At 44.5% G+C, this 18,204-nt stretch overlaps 1 protein-coding gene across 1 annotated transcript in view; it reads right to left on the bottom strand.

Moving 5' to 3' along the window:
• The window catches only part of Fstl1 (follistatin like 1), a 55,385-nt gene that overhangs the window by 11,612 nt on the left and 25,569 nt on the right, over positions 1 to 18,204 (bottom strand). Inside the window, exons 3-6 of the mRNA XM_021185316.2 lie at positions 9,158 to 9,262; positions 6,011 to 6,140; positions 3,831 to 3,863; positions 2,268 to 2,398 (exon numbers count right to left, since the gene is read on the bottom strand). Of these exons, the coding sequence (XP_021040975.1) occupies positions 2,268 to 2,398; positions 3,831 to 3,863; positions 6,011 to 6,140; positions 9,158 to 9,262 (399 nt within the window). The remainder of the gene's footprint in view (positions 1 to 2,267; positions 2,399 to 3,830; positions 3,864 to 6,010; positions 6,141 to 9,157; positions 9,263 to 18,204) is intronic.

Raw genomic sequence — 18,204 nt, 5'->3', positions numbered from 1 at the left:
AGTCTCCCATCTAGTGCCACAGGGTGTGAATAGCATGGGGATGTAAGGCTTTCCCTACCAGCCTCCCTTTTGATTCTGTTCTGTGTTCATCAAAGAAATGGTGTCTGCAGGAGAAAGGCAGTTTGGGCCTTACTCACATATTGATTGGATTTGCTGTTCAACTATCTGGTATGAGGAAAGCCAGCTGGGATGAAGAACTAGGCTCTGAGATATTCTCTCTCTCACCTACAGGCAGCTGTGGACCGGGCAGGATGGCATCTCCCTCAGATGTCTTGAAAGAGGAGCTTTGTGTCTGTAAGCTGTGAGCATGCTGTCTCAGTACAGTACTCCAGAGAAAAGCTGCTTTCCCAAGCGGCCATGCTGAGATGCTGCTAGGAGCCTCCAAGAGTGTTTCTGCTTGGGGACATGGTGATGTATTGGGTAGCCCTGTGGCCTGGGTACTTGGCAATCAGATTTAATAGCAGGTATCAGAAGTACCTGAGGCCAGGTGTCATCTACAAATGGTTATCAGATCCCAAGTGGCACTTGGAAATAGTGTCATGTGCCCAACAGCTCCATGTTGTAAGGACAGGATAGAGTGACTACTTACAATAAGCCATGTAGATACTGCTCATTTGGCTTCAGGAAAAATAATTTTCTTTTAAAAAAATTAAAATTACATTTATTTATTGTTTATGTTTATATGTATGTATGCGTATGTATGTGTGTGTGAGTGAGGGTGTCATGATATAACATGTATGTGATGGTCAAAGGACAATTTGTAAGAGTTGGTTTTCCTTTTTCACCATGTGGCTCCTGAGAATTGAGTGCAGGTCATCAGACTTGGCAGCCGACCAGCCCCAAGTTATCTTCGTTACATTGCTTCTACCCCCATCTGACTCCCCTGCTCAGTGAAGTGATGTGGTTTTCTGTAGACTTGCCAATGTCTTCAGTGCTTTGGCAATGGCCAAGAGACTGCACGCAGAGAGTGGGAAGAGCTATGCTTTCTCTCCAGTGTAATATCAAAAAACTAGGAATCCAGAGTTTAAATCTGTGTCACAGTAGAAAAAATGTCTATCCAATAATACAGGAGACGCCTTAAGTCAGTAGTTCTCAATCTGTGGGTTGTGACCCCTTTGGGGGCTGCCTAAGACCTCCAGTAAACATAGAAATTTACATGACAATTCATAACAGTAGCAAAATTATAGCTATGAAGTAGGAATGAAAATAATTTTATGGTTGGGGTCACTACAACACAAAAAACTGTATTAAAGGGTCGTGCATTAGGAAGGTTGAGAACCACTGCCTTAAATGATCAAATATTTATTTCCATCCAAACCAGCATCTCTTCATCTGTGGGTATCCATAATGCCAGCTAAGGAGCCCATAGACTAGGCTGGAATGAAACATACTTGGGGAAGGGGAGCACAAGAACGTCCAAGTCCCCTGGATGTGTGGAGCTACTCTAAATTCTGGCTGGCTAGTGGTTGGGACAGCAGGCTTTGTGCACAGGCACTGGAGTGGGTACCCGAAGCACTGACCTCATTATGTACATCTGGAAAATGCAGGGGCTTGGTGCTTCTGTGCGCATGCAGTACTTGAATGTGTGGCTGAGTATAGGGAGTGTCTCTGTGTTGGAAATATTGTAGGTGTGTGTTTGTGTTCTTGTCAACTAACTAGCAGAGTGCCTTTAACAGTTTCTTCCAATGTTTGCTCCATGTGGTGCACTTAACCCCTACCAAACACAAGTTCCTCACTCATTCCTCCTTCAAAATCAGTATCTGTCTGGGCCTCCAATGGAACTGCCTCTTCTACGGTAGACATGGTAATATGGTAGACAGCCACATTATGAGGATTTGGAATATCTCTAGTCCCACGTATTCCTGGCTTCTTCTCAGACGAAGAAGCTACAAATGGCCAAGTTAGTGATGTGGAGAAATGGCAAGCTGGGCAGGAAGGATGAAGTGGGTCTGGTATAGCAGAAGGTGCTCTGTACCAGCGTTTGAAGTGTTACACTGGGCAGGAGAGCGCTTGGCCACATTTCCCACGGTAGCTCCTTGAGATGTTGGTGGTTTTAAGGGAAAGAAGAGCACATTCATGTTGGATCTTAAAGGTTAACTGCTGCCAACCCACTGGTCAGACAGGTCACAGGGCACCTTTCACAGCTCTGTAACATAACTGGTGGAGAGGACACACTCAGGCCCCGTGTCTCCTGGGAGTCATGCAAGGGGCAGATGGCGTCCTCCTTTCCCTTGGTACTGAACACGGTTGGCCTCAGCTCTGCTTACCTTAAAGTACTTGTCTAGGATCTCACTGTAGTTACTGCCTTTAGAGAACCAGCCATCTGGAATGATCTCAGCTTCCAGCCACTGGATGAGGCGCCGTCGGAGCTCATCACGGTTAGCTTGATAGCAGACAACTGCAGGGAGGAGAGGAATGTGAGGTGAGTGGGAGGAGGTGAACCCTGTGGTCATCAGCACCCCCTGCACAGAGCCTCGTGCCATTCAGTTCTGCATGTGCCACCCTGTTCAGTCTTTAAAGCATCCAGGGAGGCAGGGCTATTGCACCAGAGTACAGAAATGTGTCTAACCCAGGAGTGATGCTCCCCCCCCCCCCCCGTGTAAAACATATATAAAGACTAGGTTGGGGGCTGCATAACAGGTACTTACATTACGATTCATAACAGTAGCAAAGTTACAGTTATGAAGTAGCAACAAAAACAATGTTATGGTTGAGGGTCACCGCAGCATGAGAAACTGTGTTAAATCGTCTCAGTAATAGAAAGACTGAAGACCACTGGACTAGAAACTTAGAAACTTGAAACAGAGGAGTTGTCATTTAAGAAAAAAAAATAAGGAAAAGAAATAAAGGATGTTTTCATGAATGTTAGGGAACAAGGAAGAAAAACAGTCATTATTAAAGAAACTCTCTTGGTTCTGAGATGAGCTGAAGGTATTGACATATCAATAAATGAAAACATTACAGTTGTTCATGTTGCCGGATTGCTGCTCTTCTCCCAGCTCACCGACTGAGCTTTTAAAACTTTCTCCCATCACCCTTATTATAAACAGCAGAAAAGGAAGGGCCAAGCCTCAGCCCTGCTGTGGGTGCTGTTGCAAGCCATGTGGGAGCAGCAGGTGGGAATCAAATGGGAAGAGAGGCAGGCTAGAGACAGCTCTGGCCAAAGGAAAATCCTGGAAGATAGCAAATGCTAGGCTCTGAAGAGGGTACAGGGCCGGGGAACAAATATACGTGCCTTCCCCACTCTGCCTTTCCTAGCTATGTGATTTAGGGGAAGAGACTTAATTCTTTGAGCCTTTACACCTTAAGGTAATTACAGTGAGACCCACAAGGTTACTGTGAGGTCTGGGACTATAAACCATGTTGAGATTTTAATATATTTTTAATAGAGAACTCTGGTAGTCTCCACACTGGCATTCCCAACTATCCTCTTTCAAAAAGAGCTGTGTCTTCTGATTTCAATGGGTCCATGATATGAACATGTCTTACAAGGCCCTGAAGGGAGGGCTCACCGGTTGTCCCTACAGTGAGGTCACTAGTCAGCAAAAATGTAGCACAGCCAACATTCAGATTCAAACAGATCCTTTGACCAGTTTACTCCAAAACAAAGGAACATCTTAAAAATGCAGTTTCATGGTTTTACTGAGCTGTGCTGTGCTCAGACCAGATGTGAATCAAAAGTCCTGACTCACAGATGACCTTGGCAGCTCAACAGAACCTGTAGAAGACAAGATGCTTGCTTCCTGGAACTTGTAGAAGACAAGATACTTCCTCCATGAAAAGTCTCCACCCTAAGGTGCACACACACTGCAGAAAGGTCAGGCACTTACCTGGGCTGGCAGATGGACTCGCAGACTTCTTTTCTGCAAAAAACAAAAACAAAAACAAAAAAAAACAAAAACGAAAGGAGATGTGTAAAGCAAAGAGAAGAATAAAAGAAAATGTCTGTTTCTAGAATTAAAACTGCCAGGTCTTGCAACCTTGTCATAATTTTACCTTAAGTCCTTCCCCTCCCCCCTTTCTTCCTTCCTTTCAACTCATTTATTTTTATTTTATGTGTATGGGGTTTTGCTTGCATGTATGTCTGTGTGCCAGTGTGGCCAGTATGCATGTTTGGTGTTTGAAGGTCAGAAGAGAGCGTCGCATTCCCTGGAACTGGAGTTACAGATGGTTGCCAGCTTCTGTGTGGAGGCTGGAAACTGAACTCAGGTCCTCTGAGAGGGTAGTCAGCACTCTTAACCACTGAGCCATCTCTCCAGTTCTCTGCCTTCAATTTTGAGCTTTTCTTTCTTGTAGCATCTAAGGATGTCTGTCTGTGGACACGGGATTGACCTTCTAGATTTATATTCCTTCCTGCTGGGTTGAGCAGTTCCTGGGGTTTTGAAATTTCACATGGAGATTAATTCTGCACAGAAGTTGGAGAGGAGACTGGTATCTGGGACAAAGCTTTGTGTTTTTCCAGGAAGTCAAGAATGGACTGTCTGGGCAGGCTCTAAACTTGGAAAGGTCTGGTGGCTAATTACCAATTATGCTTGGAAATCCATTTTTCCAACCCTGGAAAATGGTAAGAGTGTAAAATAAAGGAAAATAAAATATTGCTAGGTTGAGAAATGCCCTAAAGCAGGGTAGGGAGAAATTGACCTATTTTTTTTTTCTCTAAAATGTATGGAAGTCCTTTAAGGACATTTTTGCCATTGTGGACTACTGATGCAGTTACCTTACCTACTCTACAGCTGCAGATACTACCGAAAGCAGACCCAGGTCTGATGCAGGAAACAGGACAAAGGCCCCAGCCAGTCAGTTCAAACCTAGTAGGCTCCTGAATGTGAGGAGGGAGCATCTCCAACAAGAGAAGAGGTCTCCCCTGCCGGGAGCTGACACTGGACAAGCTAGTCACTAGCAGGTGGTCTTCCTGAGATGGATTTGCCTTAGATTAAAAATTTATGACAGATTTGCTCTGATAGGCAAAACCTAGGAAATATCCATTTTAGGAAAGATTTATGTTATTAATATGCTTTTCCTGATATTATCAAATATATATATAACTGTCACTAGGTATTAGCCCACCATTTTGAGCAGATCTCTGCAGAACAACAACATCTATTTGTCTATATAGGGGTGCTATATACACAAATAGATGATTTCTTAATTCTTAATGATGATCCTATAAGGATTCCTAGAATTATATCAGTATTTATTAAATCCCTTTTATAGTGGGACTGCTATTAGGTCTTTTGTGATAGTCAACACCGCAATGAAAACTCTACCAGTCTTTAGTGTCATGAGTTAATTGCTTCTGAGATAGTAGGCAGGCATCCAACTCTTCAGAGCACATTCCAAAATGGTAAAACCATTAACCAAAGGTCGTAAAAAAGGAACTAACAATCTATTATAGGTGTTGGGACAGAAGGTAAAACATTGACTGGGTTTATGTATACGAAACTTCACTAATAACTTAGTCATGTTTTTTTACCTCTCCATGAACCTGTGGAGCTTTGACAAGTGATGAATGTTTAGCCAGAGAGTTACACCTAATGGGTATGCATATAAAAATTCCCTGTTTAATAGAACAAAGGCTGCTTCACTTAATCTCCTGCTGTTTTAGGATGCGGTGCTAAATGGTTTTCCCCCCTCTGCCTCAGAGGAAATCAGAAGGCAGGTCAGCTAGGGAAGCAAAGTGACTTAGAATTGAGATAGGAAAACATTTTATTATTATACAGCAACCCTACATTTCTTTTAAGACTTTTAAGTCTTAACCCTGTTGACACTCTTCCTCTTCTGCTGCCTGAAGAAGAACCAAGAAAAAAGAAAGAGGACCCACCAGGGCTGCCCACCCCCCAGCCCCCAGCTCCCAGCCCCCAGCCCTCTCCCCCCCAGCCCCAAGGCCCCAGCACTCTCAAGCTCTAGGTAGTCGTGGACTTGGTAAAATGGAGCCAGGCCACACTGCTCTGGTTTCTGTCTCTGTCTCCCCATCATAAGACCCACCATTCAGTGATGACATATGCCTTACCTTTGCAGTGCCCATCATAATCAACCTGGATCTTGGATCCAGTGAGACAGGCATCTCTATGAAGTTCACAGTGGTTGAGGTAGGTCTTGCCATTACTGCCACACACAGGCCTCTTGTGAGGTTTGCATTGCTGAAACAGACCAGCAGGAGGGTGTTTGTGTAGCCATGGAGGCCATATGCACTCACCCTGCCATCTTGTCAGGTGACCACCTGACAAACCACCATCAGAGATGGAGCCTGTATTCCGTCAGAGCCCAGGGAACCCAGTTCTAGTCATCAGTGAGTCTACTATGCTTGATGCAGCAGACACTCATTACCTCAAGTTCTCCATGTCCCTCTGTCTATCCTAGTCCAGTGTGAGTACACAAACACTCTGCTGTTGCTATAATAGTTGTACTACATGAATCCTCGCTGCAATGGCATGAAGAGGCTGTGCTTTCAGGAGGGGATGAAGTTACCAGGGCTCCTTCCTCATGAACAGATTTCAGGCCTTTACAGAAGGGATTTCAGAGCATTTATGTCTTTGGCCTGCTATCCTTTCCTTGTGAGAATACAGTGTTCAAATGTTCACTGGCAAGAAGAAACCAGGCCCTCACCAGACAATAAATGAATTTGCTTTGATTTTGCACCTCACAGCCTCCAAAACTGTGAGAAGTATACAAGTCTATGATTTAGAAAAGTATCTAGCTCAGGCATTCCACAATGGAAATTCTGTCTCTGTCTCTGTCTCTGTTACAAGGACTTCTTTCTCTTCTTCTCTGTAGTATCTGGGAGCTATTCAGCTTTTGTCCTGATTTCACAACCAGTGTTGTAAGGCTGACAGAGAGGGTGAAGGACTGCAGGAAACCATAATGGACAGAAATACGGAATAAAGTTCATTTGGCTTGTAGGCACACTAGAGTTACGTGAGGTATGAAGGGGAAAACAAAACAAAACAAAACAAAAACAGCTATAAAAAGAAGCAGAGTTCTGAGCCAGGAAGTGACTCTGACCCCTTCAAGGTAAGAAAGGTGGACTGTACTTATTCACTGAGCCGGCATTTACTACTGTTGATCACCATGTTTTCCACGCTAGGCAAAACCAACATGGGTATTACAGCAACTCCTGGGAATTTGTTTGCTTAGAATCACACAATTACCATGGACAAGCTGAGCCTAGAAGTCAGATTTTTAGTCTAATTTATGTTACCATATGGTAGCATACATACTTCTAATGCAGACCTCCAGCGTGAAGGGATCCTAACAGGATTAGGTTTTAGGTTTCAGGTTGGTACATTTTCCCTTAAATGCAATGAGTTAGGGTCTAACCCATTTCCAGGATACAGGGCAGCTTGATAGAAGGGAGAAGAGAAAAGCCCATGGCCATTGTATTCACATTCATATTAAGAATGAAGATTTATTAAAGTCTTGCTTACTTCTCAAGGCTTATTTTGCCTTTCAAATGCCACTTAAAAACAAAACTCAAAGCTGACACTCTGTCTGATAATTTAAAAATTTGCATATCCTTTGACCCAGAAGGTGCCCAGTGGCCATCATTCTAAAAAATAAAGGCTATTTGTAAAATGATACTATTGTTGTGGTAAACAACCCCAGAGAACCACTTAAATATCCATCTCTCAGGAAATGAATGAATAAATTTACATTTCTAAATATTACACAGTTGTTTTAAAATGAGCTAAAAAAAAAATCTATGCTGATATGGGTGGCTTCCATGGCCCAAAGGTTGCAAAGTAAATTGCACAGAGCTATGTATGGCAATGTTATTTTGTATAAAATAGGGGAAACTCTAGTGTTTAGAAAAGTTGTTAATGCCAGTTACCTAAGACTAATGAGAACTGAGAGCCATTAGTACAAATGTCTAAATACCTATGCTATTTAACACATAAACAATTAGTAACTTTTTAATTTAAAGATAAGTTTAAAATGTACTACCATACCTAATTTCATGTATTGCAATACTGTTTACATATTAAGTAACACTGCAATGGAGTGACTTCATAGAGTTTTAAGTTGAAGGAAAAAAGGAACCATTTACTCTTACAGAGTCTCCTCAGAACATTTTTTTTGGTCACTTTTTCAAAGTGGGTCAATGTGACGAAATTACTTGTGACTAGCCATGTGACGTCTTGTTACACCAGCAGTCAGTGGAATTACAAAGATTGTTCAACTATCACAACCACTACCTCAAAGAATGGACACATGTTGGATTTGTATGGAAAACTACATAATTCTTGCTCCTTCAGATGCAGCACAAAAACAAATAAACCCAAAATTCAAAAGTTAAAAACTCTGACAGACTAGAAACTAGACAAAATATTGATGTACATCCTTTCATGACTCATGCGTCCCTCTGTCCATCCTTCCTCACCGATGACCGCATCGTAACACCCCTTCCTCTCTCAGCCTCAATTGTACCCTCCTGTACACCTCTCTGTGTTATATGTGTGGTCTGGGATCCACATGGGAAGGAGAACATGCGTTTTGTTTTTCTTCCTGAGCTTGAATCATCTCACTTAATAGTACACCTTCTAGGTCCATTTATTTTCCTACAAATTTCATTTTTCTTTAAAGATAAATAATATTTCTTTTTATATCATTTTAAAAACTATTATTTTATGTATGTGAGTGCACTGTCACACCAGAAGAGGGCATTGGATCCCATTATAGATAGTAGTGAGCCACCAGGACCTTTTTGAACTCAGGACCTTTGGAAGAGCTGTCAGTGCTCTTAATCACTGAGCCATCTCTCCAGCCCTGAATAATAATTCATTGTCTATATGTCCCACATTCACATCACCTGCTCATATGCTGATGGACAACCAGACTGGTTCTATTTTCTTGCTAACATCATTTTTTTTCTTTTTTGGTGTTCATGTATGTATCGAGGCCAAAGATCCATATTGTGTTGTCCTTGGTTGTTAGAGTTATCACTATGCCTGGAGCTCATGATTTGGCTAGAATGACTGGTCAGTGAACTCCATGGATTTGCCTCCTCTCGCCCAGCACTGCGGTCAGCACCTCCTGCTGCCATGCCAGCCACCTGTGTAGGTCCTGAGGCTGTGATGGCAGCAAGCACATCCCCTACTGAGCAAGTTCTCAAGCACCCCCTAAACAGTCACCACCGTCCATGCCTGACATCAGGACTCACCTCAATGCAGAGGCACGTGGGCTCCCCCTTCTCTGTGACGGCACATTCCCTGCCAGCTCCACAAAACACATTGGCGCAGATCTTGGATTTGCTTCTTGATTCCTCCTAAAACACAGATCATAAAGGATGCCACGTTACTGAGATGAGCCCAACACAGGATGAACCATTGGTGGTAATGACCTTTCAGGCTTGGGGCTTCCGTGTGCCACAGGAAGCATCAGACTCACAGGCATTGTCCTGGCTCAGGTACAGGCACTGAAGATTGTTCCCCTAAGAGCAAAGCAAGAGTGACTTTCTTGCATCCTTCCTCATTAAAAAAAAAAAATACGGTTTGAGCATTTGTGATAATGCTAGCACTACGTTAAGGGCTAGAGATACACAGGGCAATCTTTGATCTCATGAACTCTGTGACTCTCAGGGAGGAACACTCTCAGGAAGGGCCACAGTGGGTGCTCTGGGGAGCAGGGATGTATGGGAGAATCAGATGGCCCTTCCTGAAGATTCCACACCTTAACTGTCTCTTTAAGGATGAGAAGTCTAAGCTAGGAAGAAATAGAAACACTGGAGACACATCCAGACATCTTAACACCAAGGCATTTAAGTGCAATACCATCTGAAAGGATAGAAGGATGGTCACCATGTGGATATGCTATGATATTCAGCCACTCTCTGTGTGTACCCAGGCTACAAGATGAAGAGGACCAAACCCACTCCAAAAGGAGAATGGCCCCCAAGCTTCTTGCTGGTCAGGTTTCCTGTTCAGACAGATGTTACAGAACTGCAGGGAGAGGAAGGTCTGTAGGCCACATGTGGATTGTGATAGGACCGGTTTGTTGGTGGTACATTCCTTTACTCCCACGACATTCACCCCCCAGCTCTGTGGTAGTGGTGGATAAACAAAGACAGGGATTCCCCCGGCGCCTCTGTTCCGCTAGGCTGGCCTGGCTGAATCACCCAAGGCTTCCAGGCCTTAGACGACTGGGCTGGAGCTGGTTACGAAACAACAAAGACAGAAGAGGCCTAGGAATGACTTGGGTAACAGCAAAGTCCACGTTTGCAGCCCTTGCCTACAGTGTATCTAAAGAACTCATACCTACAAGGCTTACTGTAACAGTAAATGTCTTAAACGGGGGAACCAGGAACAGGACAGACAGACACCACACACACACACACACACACACACACACACACACACACACACACACACACACACGGAAACAAAGTAGAGGCTTGAGAGGTGATGGGTCCAAAATAGCTGCTCTGCTGCCACTTGGAGGCTGCTCTGCAAACTCCAGGTTATTCTTGTCTCCCATAAGCCCCCTTGCCTGCCATGCAGAGCTCTCATTGGTCTAGAACTCATTTGCATTCTCAGATCTCATTGGCTTACATGCTGTTGCTAAACTAACTTTTTTTAAAATGTTGCTAAGGAGAATTCAAAAAAGCTGGCAGACAGTGAAGAAAAGAGGAAGTAATTCCCAGAAGGGTGGAGGATGGATTTAGATCTTTGTTTCCTAAACAGAGAGGGGGAATAAAATTGAGCAAACTCTTCAGATAGACAGGGCTCTCCCTCTTGTGGGAGCTGTGTCTCCGAGCAAAAAGCAGAGCCAGAAGGGAATAGAAAAAGACAGTGCTGATTGTTATAAAAGACAATTCCAGTGGCCTCTTCAACTTCCCTGAGCTGAACACTTTAACCCCTGGGCCCATCACAGGAGCTGAAGATACACAAATGCACACAACAGTGAGCTTTGGCATATGTCTGCATTCAAGGAAAAACTCAAATGTTCCCAGTGTGTACTTAACTAGTCCCTCTGATCCTTCAAACTACACATCTCCTCATCTGTGGGGCAGGAGAAAATGGGGGTGGGGTGGGGTGGGGGAGGGGGCGAGTGTGATCAAGGGGACACCTTACAGGGCTGCTTGCAGAAGATCCTGCCGAGTTCAGAGCCTCATCTTGTCTCGTGTGCATGTATATTGTTTAGTTATTGGTGTGTGGGAGGGACATACCAGTCAGGGCAAGCATGTGGAGGTCAGAGGGCGGCTTGTGTGTGTGTGTGTGTGTGTGTGTGTCTTTCCATCGGGTAAGTTCCAGAGATTGACCTCTGGCCCTCTGGCCTGGCTACAAATGTTTTTACCCAACGAGCTACCCCCTCTTCTCTCCCACTTTGGTAAATATTACTAATAAACACTATTATGTGGAATCTGAATTCAACCCAAGTCATTTATTTGCACAGGCAGCTCACAGACGTTATGTTGGGAGGAGAATGCCTTTTTCTTTCACCCTAACGACTAGTACTTGAAGAGTGCAATTAAAAATGTGAATGTTTTCACACACAGCATTTCACCTTACTGCATGGCTAACCTGAGAAGAGCATGCATATGAGTATTAGCTCCATTTTACAAACGAGCAATTTGAGGCTCCAAAAGGTCAAATAATTTGCCTAAGTTCCCCAAACTAAAAAAGAGAGAGAGAGAGAGAGAGAGAAACCTCTATTCAGTCCACAGGTAACTAAGAGTCCATTTGTAAACACCTGGCGTCCCTCAAAGTGACCTACTATGGTTGGTGCCACTTAAGCACTATATATGTTCCTACAGAGTCATATTATCCCTCTTTTACAGGTAGGGAAGCTGACCTGAGAGGCCCAGTAACAAAAAGCGATAGAGTTGGACGTCCCTCCAACCAAAGGCAAATGATTCCTTTATGTTTGGTTGGTTCTTACATCCGTATGCATTAAGGTTAGGGAAACTATAATGGGAATATGGATGTTATAATAGCAAGTGTAAGGCGTTGAGATCCCATATGCAGCACTCATACCCAACCGTCTTCTTTATCTGCCACAAGTATTCTCTTGCAACCTCCTTCCTTGGGTGCAGACATAAAACATTGAAGGTTAAAATTGTCTTGAGAATTAACTGAGTCACGCCATGTGCTGTGTAACAGGAAGCGACTGTCATTACAGGGGGTGATTTATTTTCAGTTTCCCCTGCGAAATGATGTCACTGTCACCTTGGACTGTCATGACCCCATTCTTCCCTGTCTCATTGACAGTGGAAAGGTACCGCCAGTGCCGAACTAACAGGATGCAAAATGCAAAGGGCCCTGCAACCCCTGGAGGGCCTTTCATACAGCAGAGGTGGAGGAGGCTCTGGTTATACAAGCGGTCTCTTTGCAGGTGATATATCTGTCAATAGGTGGCAATCTCTCTCTTTGTCTCACACAGCCCTGAGCCGCATTGCAGAAGAGCCTTCCTGGCTGCTGCAGCTCTGCCCCGCTCTGTCCTTTCAGTGAGAAATGCAGGCGTGAGGGAGAGGAGGGTAGACCCACCAGGGACACAGGCAGAAGGATCTGCCAGTGTGGAAAGGCTGTCTATTCTGTGGTGCTCAAAGCCATTCCGTCACCTCCTCACAGTGAGTATGCTTGATTACAGACATCAAGGTCAAAAATGAAGGACACTTCCTCTAGGGAAGCGTTTCTTTGTGCCATTCAAAGCCGTCCATTAAACCCCAACATCTTTGAGAAACCAAAGTATCAGAGCCATTCCTTAAGGCTGTTGGAAAGTTCCTTAGAGTCATAAGTGGGCTTCTGTGGAGTGGCTGGTTCTGGCCAGAAAGTCTAAGGCAGTAACCTAGTCAGGGGTTGCAAAGGCCTTAGGCCACGGACTGACATACTGATGCTAACTCAGCCCCCACAACAGTGCGAGCCTCTGCAGACATCTGTGCTCACCATTCCTGTTCAGGTGTTGGCATTTTCAGTTGCATGTAATAAATGCAGGAGTATTTGGGACTCAGAAAAGCTCCGTGGGAGCACCAGCGACAGGCAAGTCAGGAAAGGGACACAAGTTGACCTGGTCCCTGAGTCTCCACAGTCCCTTCTCAAGTAAAGCCAAGAGAGGGCGCTGCAGGCAGAGGGGCCAGCTGCACGGCCTGGCACAGGGATGACGTGCAGTTCTTTCACTGTTTACACTGTCATCAGTCATAATGACTTTTGGGAAAGATAACCACATTGGCCTGTGCACAGTTTCCATACAAGGTCTCAGGCATGTCCATTCTTATAAACGTGTGAACAGACACATAGATCTGAAGGTACTCACGATGGATGAAGTATTAATAGGTAATAGGGGCTATGTTCTTTTTGTTTTGTTTTGTTTTGGTTTTTTGAGACAGGTTTCTCTGTATAGCCCTGGCTGTCCTGGAACTCACTCTGTAGACCAGGCTGGCCTTGAACTCAGAAATCCGCCTGCCTCTGCCTCCCGAGTGCTGGGATTAAAGGCGTGCGCCACCACGCCCGGCTGGGGCTATGTTCCTGAAGCCTGAACACCTAGATGTAGCTTTAAAAGCCAACAAAACACTTGTATGGTGGGCCGTGAGAGACTGAGGCATGAAGATATTGAGTTTGAGGCTGTTGTGGGCTACATAACAAGATTACTGTCTAAAGCAACAACAACAACAAACAAACCCAAAACTACAAAACAAAGCAAAAATCCCCCAAGCAACAACAATTAAAATAAATAAACAAGAAACAAGTAATAAATAAATAAATAAATAAATAGAAACTCAACAAGCTTTCTGCTGCTGATTTAGTTAGGGTTACTATTGCTGTGATGTAACACCATGACCAAATGCAACTTGGAGAGGAAAGGGTTCATTTGACTTCCACTTCTGCATCTCTGTTCATCATCAAAGGTCAGGCCAGGAACTCAAGCAGGGCAGGAACCTGAAGGCAGGAGCTGAGGCAGAGATCATGGAGGAGTGCTGCTTACTGGCTTGTTCCTCATGGCTTGCTCAGCCTGCTTTCTTATTGAACCCAGAACCACTAGCCCAGGGATGGCACCACCCACAGTGGGCTGGGCCCTCCCCCATCAATCACTAATTAAGCAAATTTGCTGACAGCCTGATCTTCTGGAGACATTTTCTAAAATGAGGTTCCCTCCTCTCCAGCTTGTGTCAAGTTGACATAAACTAACATAGTCTCCAAAGAGAAAAGCATTAGGGACTCGTAGCTAGGATCTTCCACCTTTGACCTGTCTCCATGTTGTCTTCTGAATGCATATGACAAGCTAGACTTTGAAGAGTTAGTCTCATGGCTAATTTCACACTACAAAATTCTTCTGGGCCAATGAATGCCTTTTACCAGTTGAAAACTTTCAGCTCTTGCATGTTAACGATGCTGTGTGATTGCATAGCAATTTTTAAATCAATTAAACTTATTTTAAAAATTGATGTGTGTGTGTGTATGTGTGTGTGGTGTGTGCATCTGTATGAGGATAACCTGTGGGTGCCCAAGGATGCCAGAAGAGGGTACTGGGTCTCCTGGAGCTTGAGTTACAGGTGGTCATGAGCCAGCACACATGTGGGTCGTTCTCTCTCTCTCTCTCTCTCTCTCTCTCTCTCTCTCTCTCTCTCTCAAAGGAGCTTGACACTAAGCCCTTCCATATCTGAGATGCTAACATAATGATTGCCCCAAGATGACATTCATTATGCCCTGGCCCTAGCCTCCATCTGTCAAATTCAGTCTAGTTCCAATAAACCATTCTATCTCTCTACAAACCAAGGAACAGATCATCTTCAGCCCAAGGTTTTACAGATGGGTAATTATTATTATTATTTTGGTCTTATTGCAAATAAAAAAAAGAAAGTTATTTGGAAAAAAAAAAAAAAAACCAGTAGAGGAGATCCTGTGCCCTAGTCTCTGGGTTGAACAGCCCAAAATATACATTGAAAGGTTTCTAAAAAGCCTGTTGAGGTAAAACTGTTTCTACAAAACATGGGTTCTGGCAAGGACGGACGTTCTTAAGCAAAGCTGTTCATGTTGGCTTAATGCAGCCTCGTTGTTTTGCCAGTTGGAACTGGGTCAGCAGCATCGTCTCTGTTCTTGCCCCCACCCCACTCCATTCCTCCTCTCACTCTGTCCTGCTTATGCCAAGGTGGATATGCAGCCCCATTTGCCCCAGCTCTGTAGTAGAGCAACTTTGTTGACATGAGAAAGGGTCTCCTTGCTTCGTCAGAATTAGCCACAGAAACTTCACGAGACTATCAGGACCTCTCAGATGCTCTCCCGGAGTACAAGTTCATAAGAAAGCTAGAGAATTTGGAGGAGAAAACGAAACCTCTTCCAGCTGCTAAAATCTAGCTGGAGCATCTGTCACATGACCCCATGCAGTCTCTGCACTTCAGCTTTGAAATGGAATGTGCAAGCCATCAATGGACGGGGAAAAAGAAGGGGGAGAGCTGCTCTACAGCAGTTGGCCCGATTTGCTTGGCAGTACACGAAGCATTTGTGCCAACCCCACACTTAAGAGTCCTTTGCCTGTGTGTGTTCCCAGCCACGGCCTTACCTCAAATTTAAGAGACCAGGGCCACGTGTGGATTTCGGGAGGCCTAAAGCTTGAATGTTTGGGGCGGGGCTCTATAAGAACTTGCAACTGTGAATGCAAACTGGAGCCCAGGGTTCTGGGTGGGAATGGCAAGCAAAACCAAGGAAACATGTGCTTAATTAGCATCTAGGTCGCTCCCACTGGCCATTTGCTTCATTGTTTCCGTCTTAAACAGAGCTTTCTAACAATGGCTTTGGGCCTTTTGTCAGTCTGTCCGTTAGAGCCCTGAAGAATAGCCTGCACACATATGGCTTATCTCAAGCAAGTGGCTTGCATACTTTGGCTTCCCACAGACCCACTCTTAGAGAACAGTTTTCACATTAAATGCCATTTGGGAATTCAAAGCTTCAGTTATACGAGATGAGAAGTTTCTGCAGACTATGTATGGTATTTTGTGAACTAAACTGTAATGGATGGTTTTAATTTGCAAAAAAAAAAAAAAAAAAAAAGGAGGGGACCTTAAATCTTCTCAGGGCAGGCACACAATAGTATCCATTACTTAGAGGTAACAGAAATGTTAGTCCATTTGGTTGTATATGAATTAAAACAAAACAAAACAAAACAAGAATTTTCTGTGTACTTTTGTTTTTTGATTTTTGTCTCAAATACATATTTTTTTTTTGTATACCAGTCAAAGCTTAGACTACCTGATGAAACTTCCTAGCCCAGAACATTTATCTATTCGAAATTAGCCTAGTAGATCCGTACAAGAGATTCATTCTCCATGCTTTCAGCCTAAGGTTTGTACACTTTAGTAGTCAATGTAGGGCATATAAATAGTTCTCCAGGCTTCTTCAAATAAGGAAAGGAAATGACTTCAATGTATTTAACCTTAGATCTGATATATGCCATATTAACTAAAGAATGATGACAGCACATGCCTGCAATCCCAGCACTTGGGAGGAAGAGGCAGGCAGATCAATGTGAGTTCTAGGCCAGCCAGGGCTGCACAGAGAGTTCTGCCAGCCAGGGCTATATCATGAGGATCTAGCTGAATATGGTGTTGAGCACACCTGTACCTCCAGCTCTGAATGAGGAAGATCACCTGAGTCTAGGGGCTCCATACTCGCCTAGGAAGTAAAATGACACTGCCTCAAAACAAGCAAGCAAGCAAGCAAGCAAATGAACAAAAAAAAAAAAAACAAAAAAAAAAAAAAAAAAAAACAATGAAGATAACAATCTGTGACCTACACAGCACAAGGAATATAGCATAAGTTTAAAAGGATCTGAGGGCATGGCCTCCATCTTTAAGAGGTTTCTAACATAGCAGGGTGCTGAGACAGGCATGTTGACACCTGTAATCCTGCCAAAAGGGGGGCTTGTTGTACCCCCTGTAGTATGGCAGGGTCTACCCATAAGCCCTGTAGATACATGGAGAAACAAAGAAAGGACTGGGAACATGCTGAGACCACTCATGAGAGGAGGGTAGAGACATAATTAAAGGACATTTAAAACTTTCTAAAGAATATGGAGGTCTGCCAATATACTGGGTGTTGGGGAAGGAAGGAGCCATGGAGGCCTTTAGTCTTGGGGGACCATCAGGTGGAGGAAGGTCTCTGTCAGAGACACAGCCTTGGCAAGAGGGTAGGGGGACACAAGGTAGGCAGAGTCAGGTATGGACACAAGTCTAAGCAGACAGTAGAACATCCCCACTGGCAGCTGGAAATAGGGTTGGAGATGCACATCTGGATGTCATCTTGTAGGAGTGAGAGGTGGGGGAAGAAGAGCCTTTGGACTTAGGAGAAAGGGTGGGGGGAAAGGCTGAGGGCAGCTGTGGAGGGGAGGGAAAATCGGAAACAGAACCCAAGAACAGCAGAGCGTGTGCCCACCAGCCCACCAGGGGTCTCTGCGAGCAGAAAGGACACCTTCTCTCCAGGCAGATGCAGTAGCAGACTGGTGTACAGGGCTTGGCAAGCACAATGCAGGTAGGGTTACAGGCTCTCTCCTTTCTCCGTAGTCAGCAGCCTGCTCAGCGTGCGAGGGCTCTAAAGGTAAAGCTGCCAAGAGAGTAGCAGAGGAAGATTCAGGATCCTGGGAAGGAGGCTCTGAAGAATGGAAGATGAGTGAATGGTGACTGGGTAGACGCTGGGGTGAGGCGGTGAGAGCATTTCAGTGCTGAATCAGGCACCAAGAGGCAGGCTGGACCTAGGAGAGGGACCCTAGATATGTGCCTGCCACCTACACAGTGTGACTCGGGGAAAAAGCTTCATCTCTCCGAGCCTTAGTTTACCAACTTCTAATAAACAGCGGCTGTACACGATGCTCAGCTCCCTTGGACTGTTTGAAGTCCATTAAATAGCTCAAGGATTTACTACTTCCTGCGATCCTGAATACCAAGTGTTTATCTCCCTAGGAAGAAATGTAGAGAATGAGTCTTTATAGACTTTTTGAGATGAGGGTCTCACTATGTAGCCCCGATTTGCCTCAAATACAGTGTGTGTAGCTCAGGGCTGGTATTGAACTATCAGGAGTCCTCTTGTCTCATCCCCCAGGGTACTGGGATGACAGGCATGCCCACCATGCCCATCCAGTGCACTTGCCATCTGGATGGAATTTCAAGGATATTGCTGGAAGCATTGGAGTAGATTCCCATAGTCTAAGGACTTCATAAGCAATGCTTTCCCATTCTCTCCGGGGTCACTCTGGAGTAGCACTTCTCAACCCGTGGGCTGCTAC

Source organism: Mus caroli, chromosome 16 (genome assembly GCF_900094665.2).
Source record: "Mus caroli chromosome 16, CAROLI_EIJ_v1.1, whole genome shotgun sequence".
Lineage (NCBI taxonomy): Eukaryota > Metazoa > Chordata > Mammalia > Rodentia > Muridae > Mus > Mus caroli.
The sequence above is the reverse complement of the archived record's forward strand: the minus strand, read 5'-3'. Positions and strand labels throughout refer to the sequence as shown.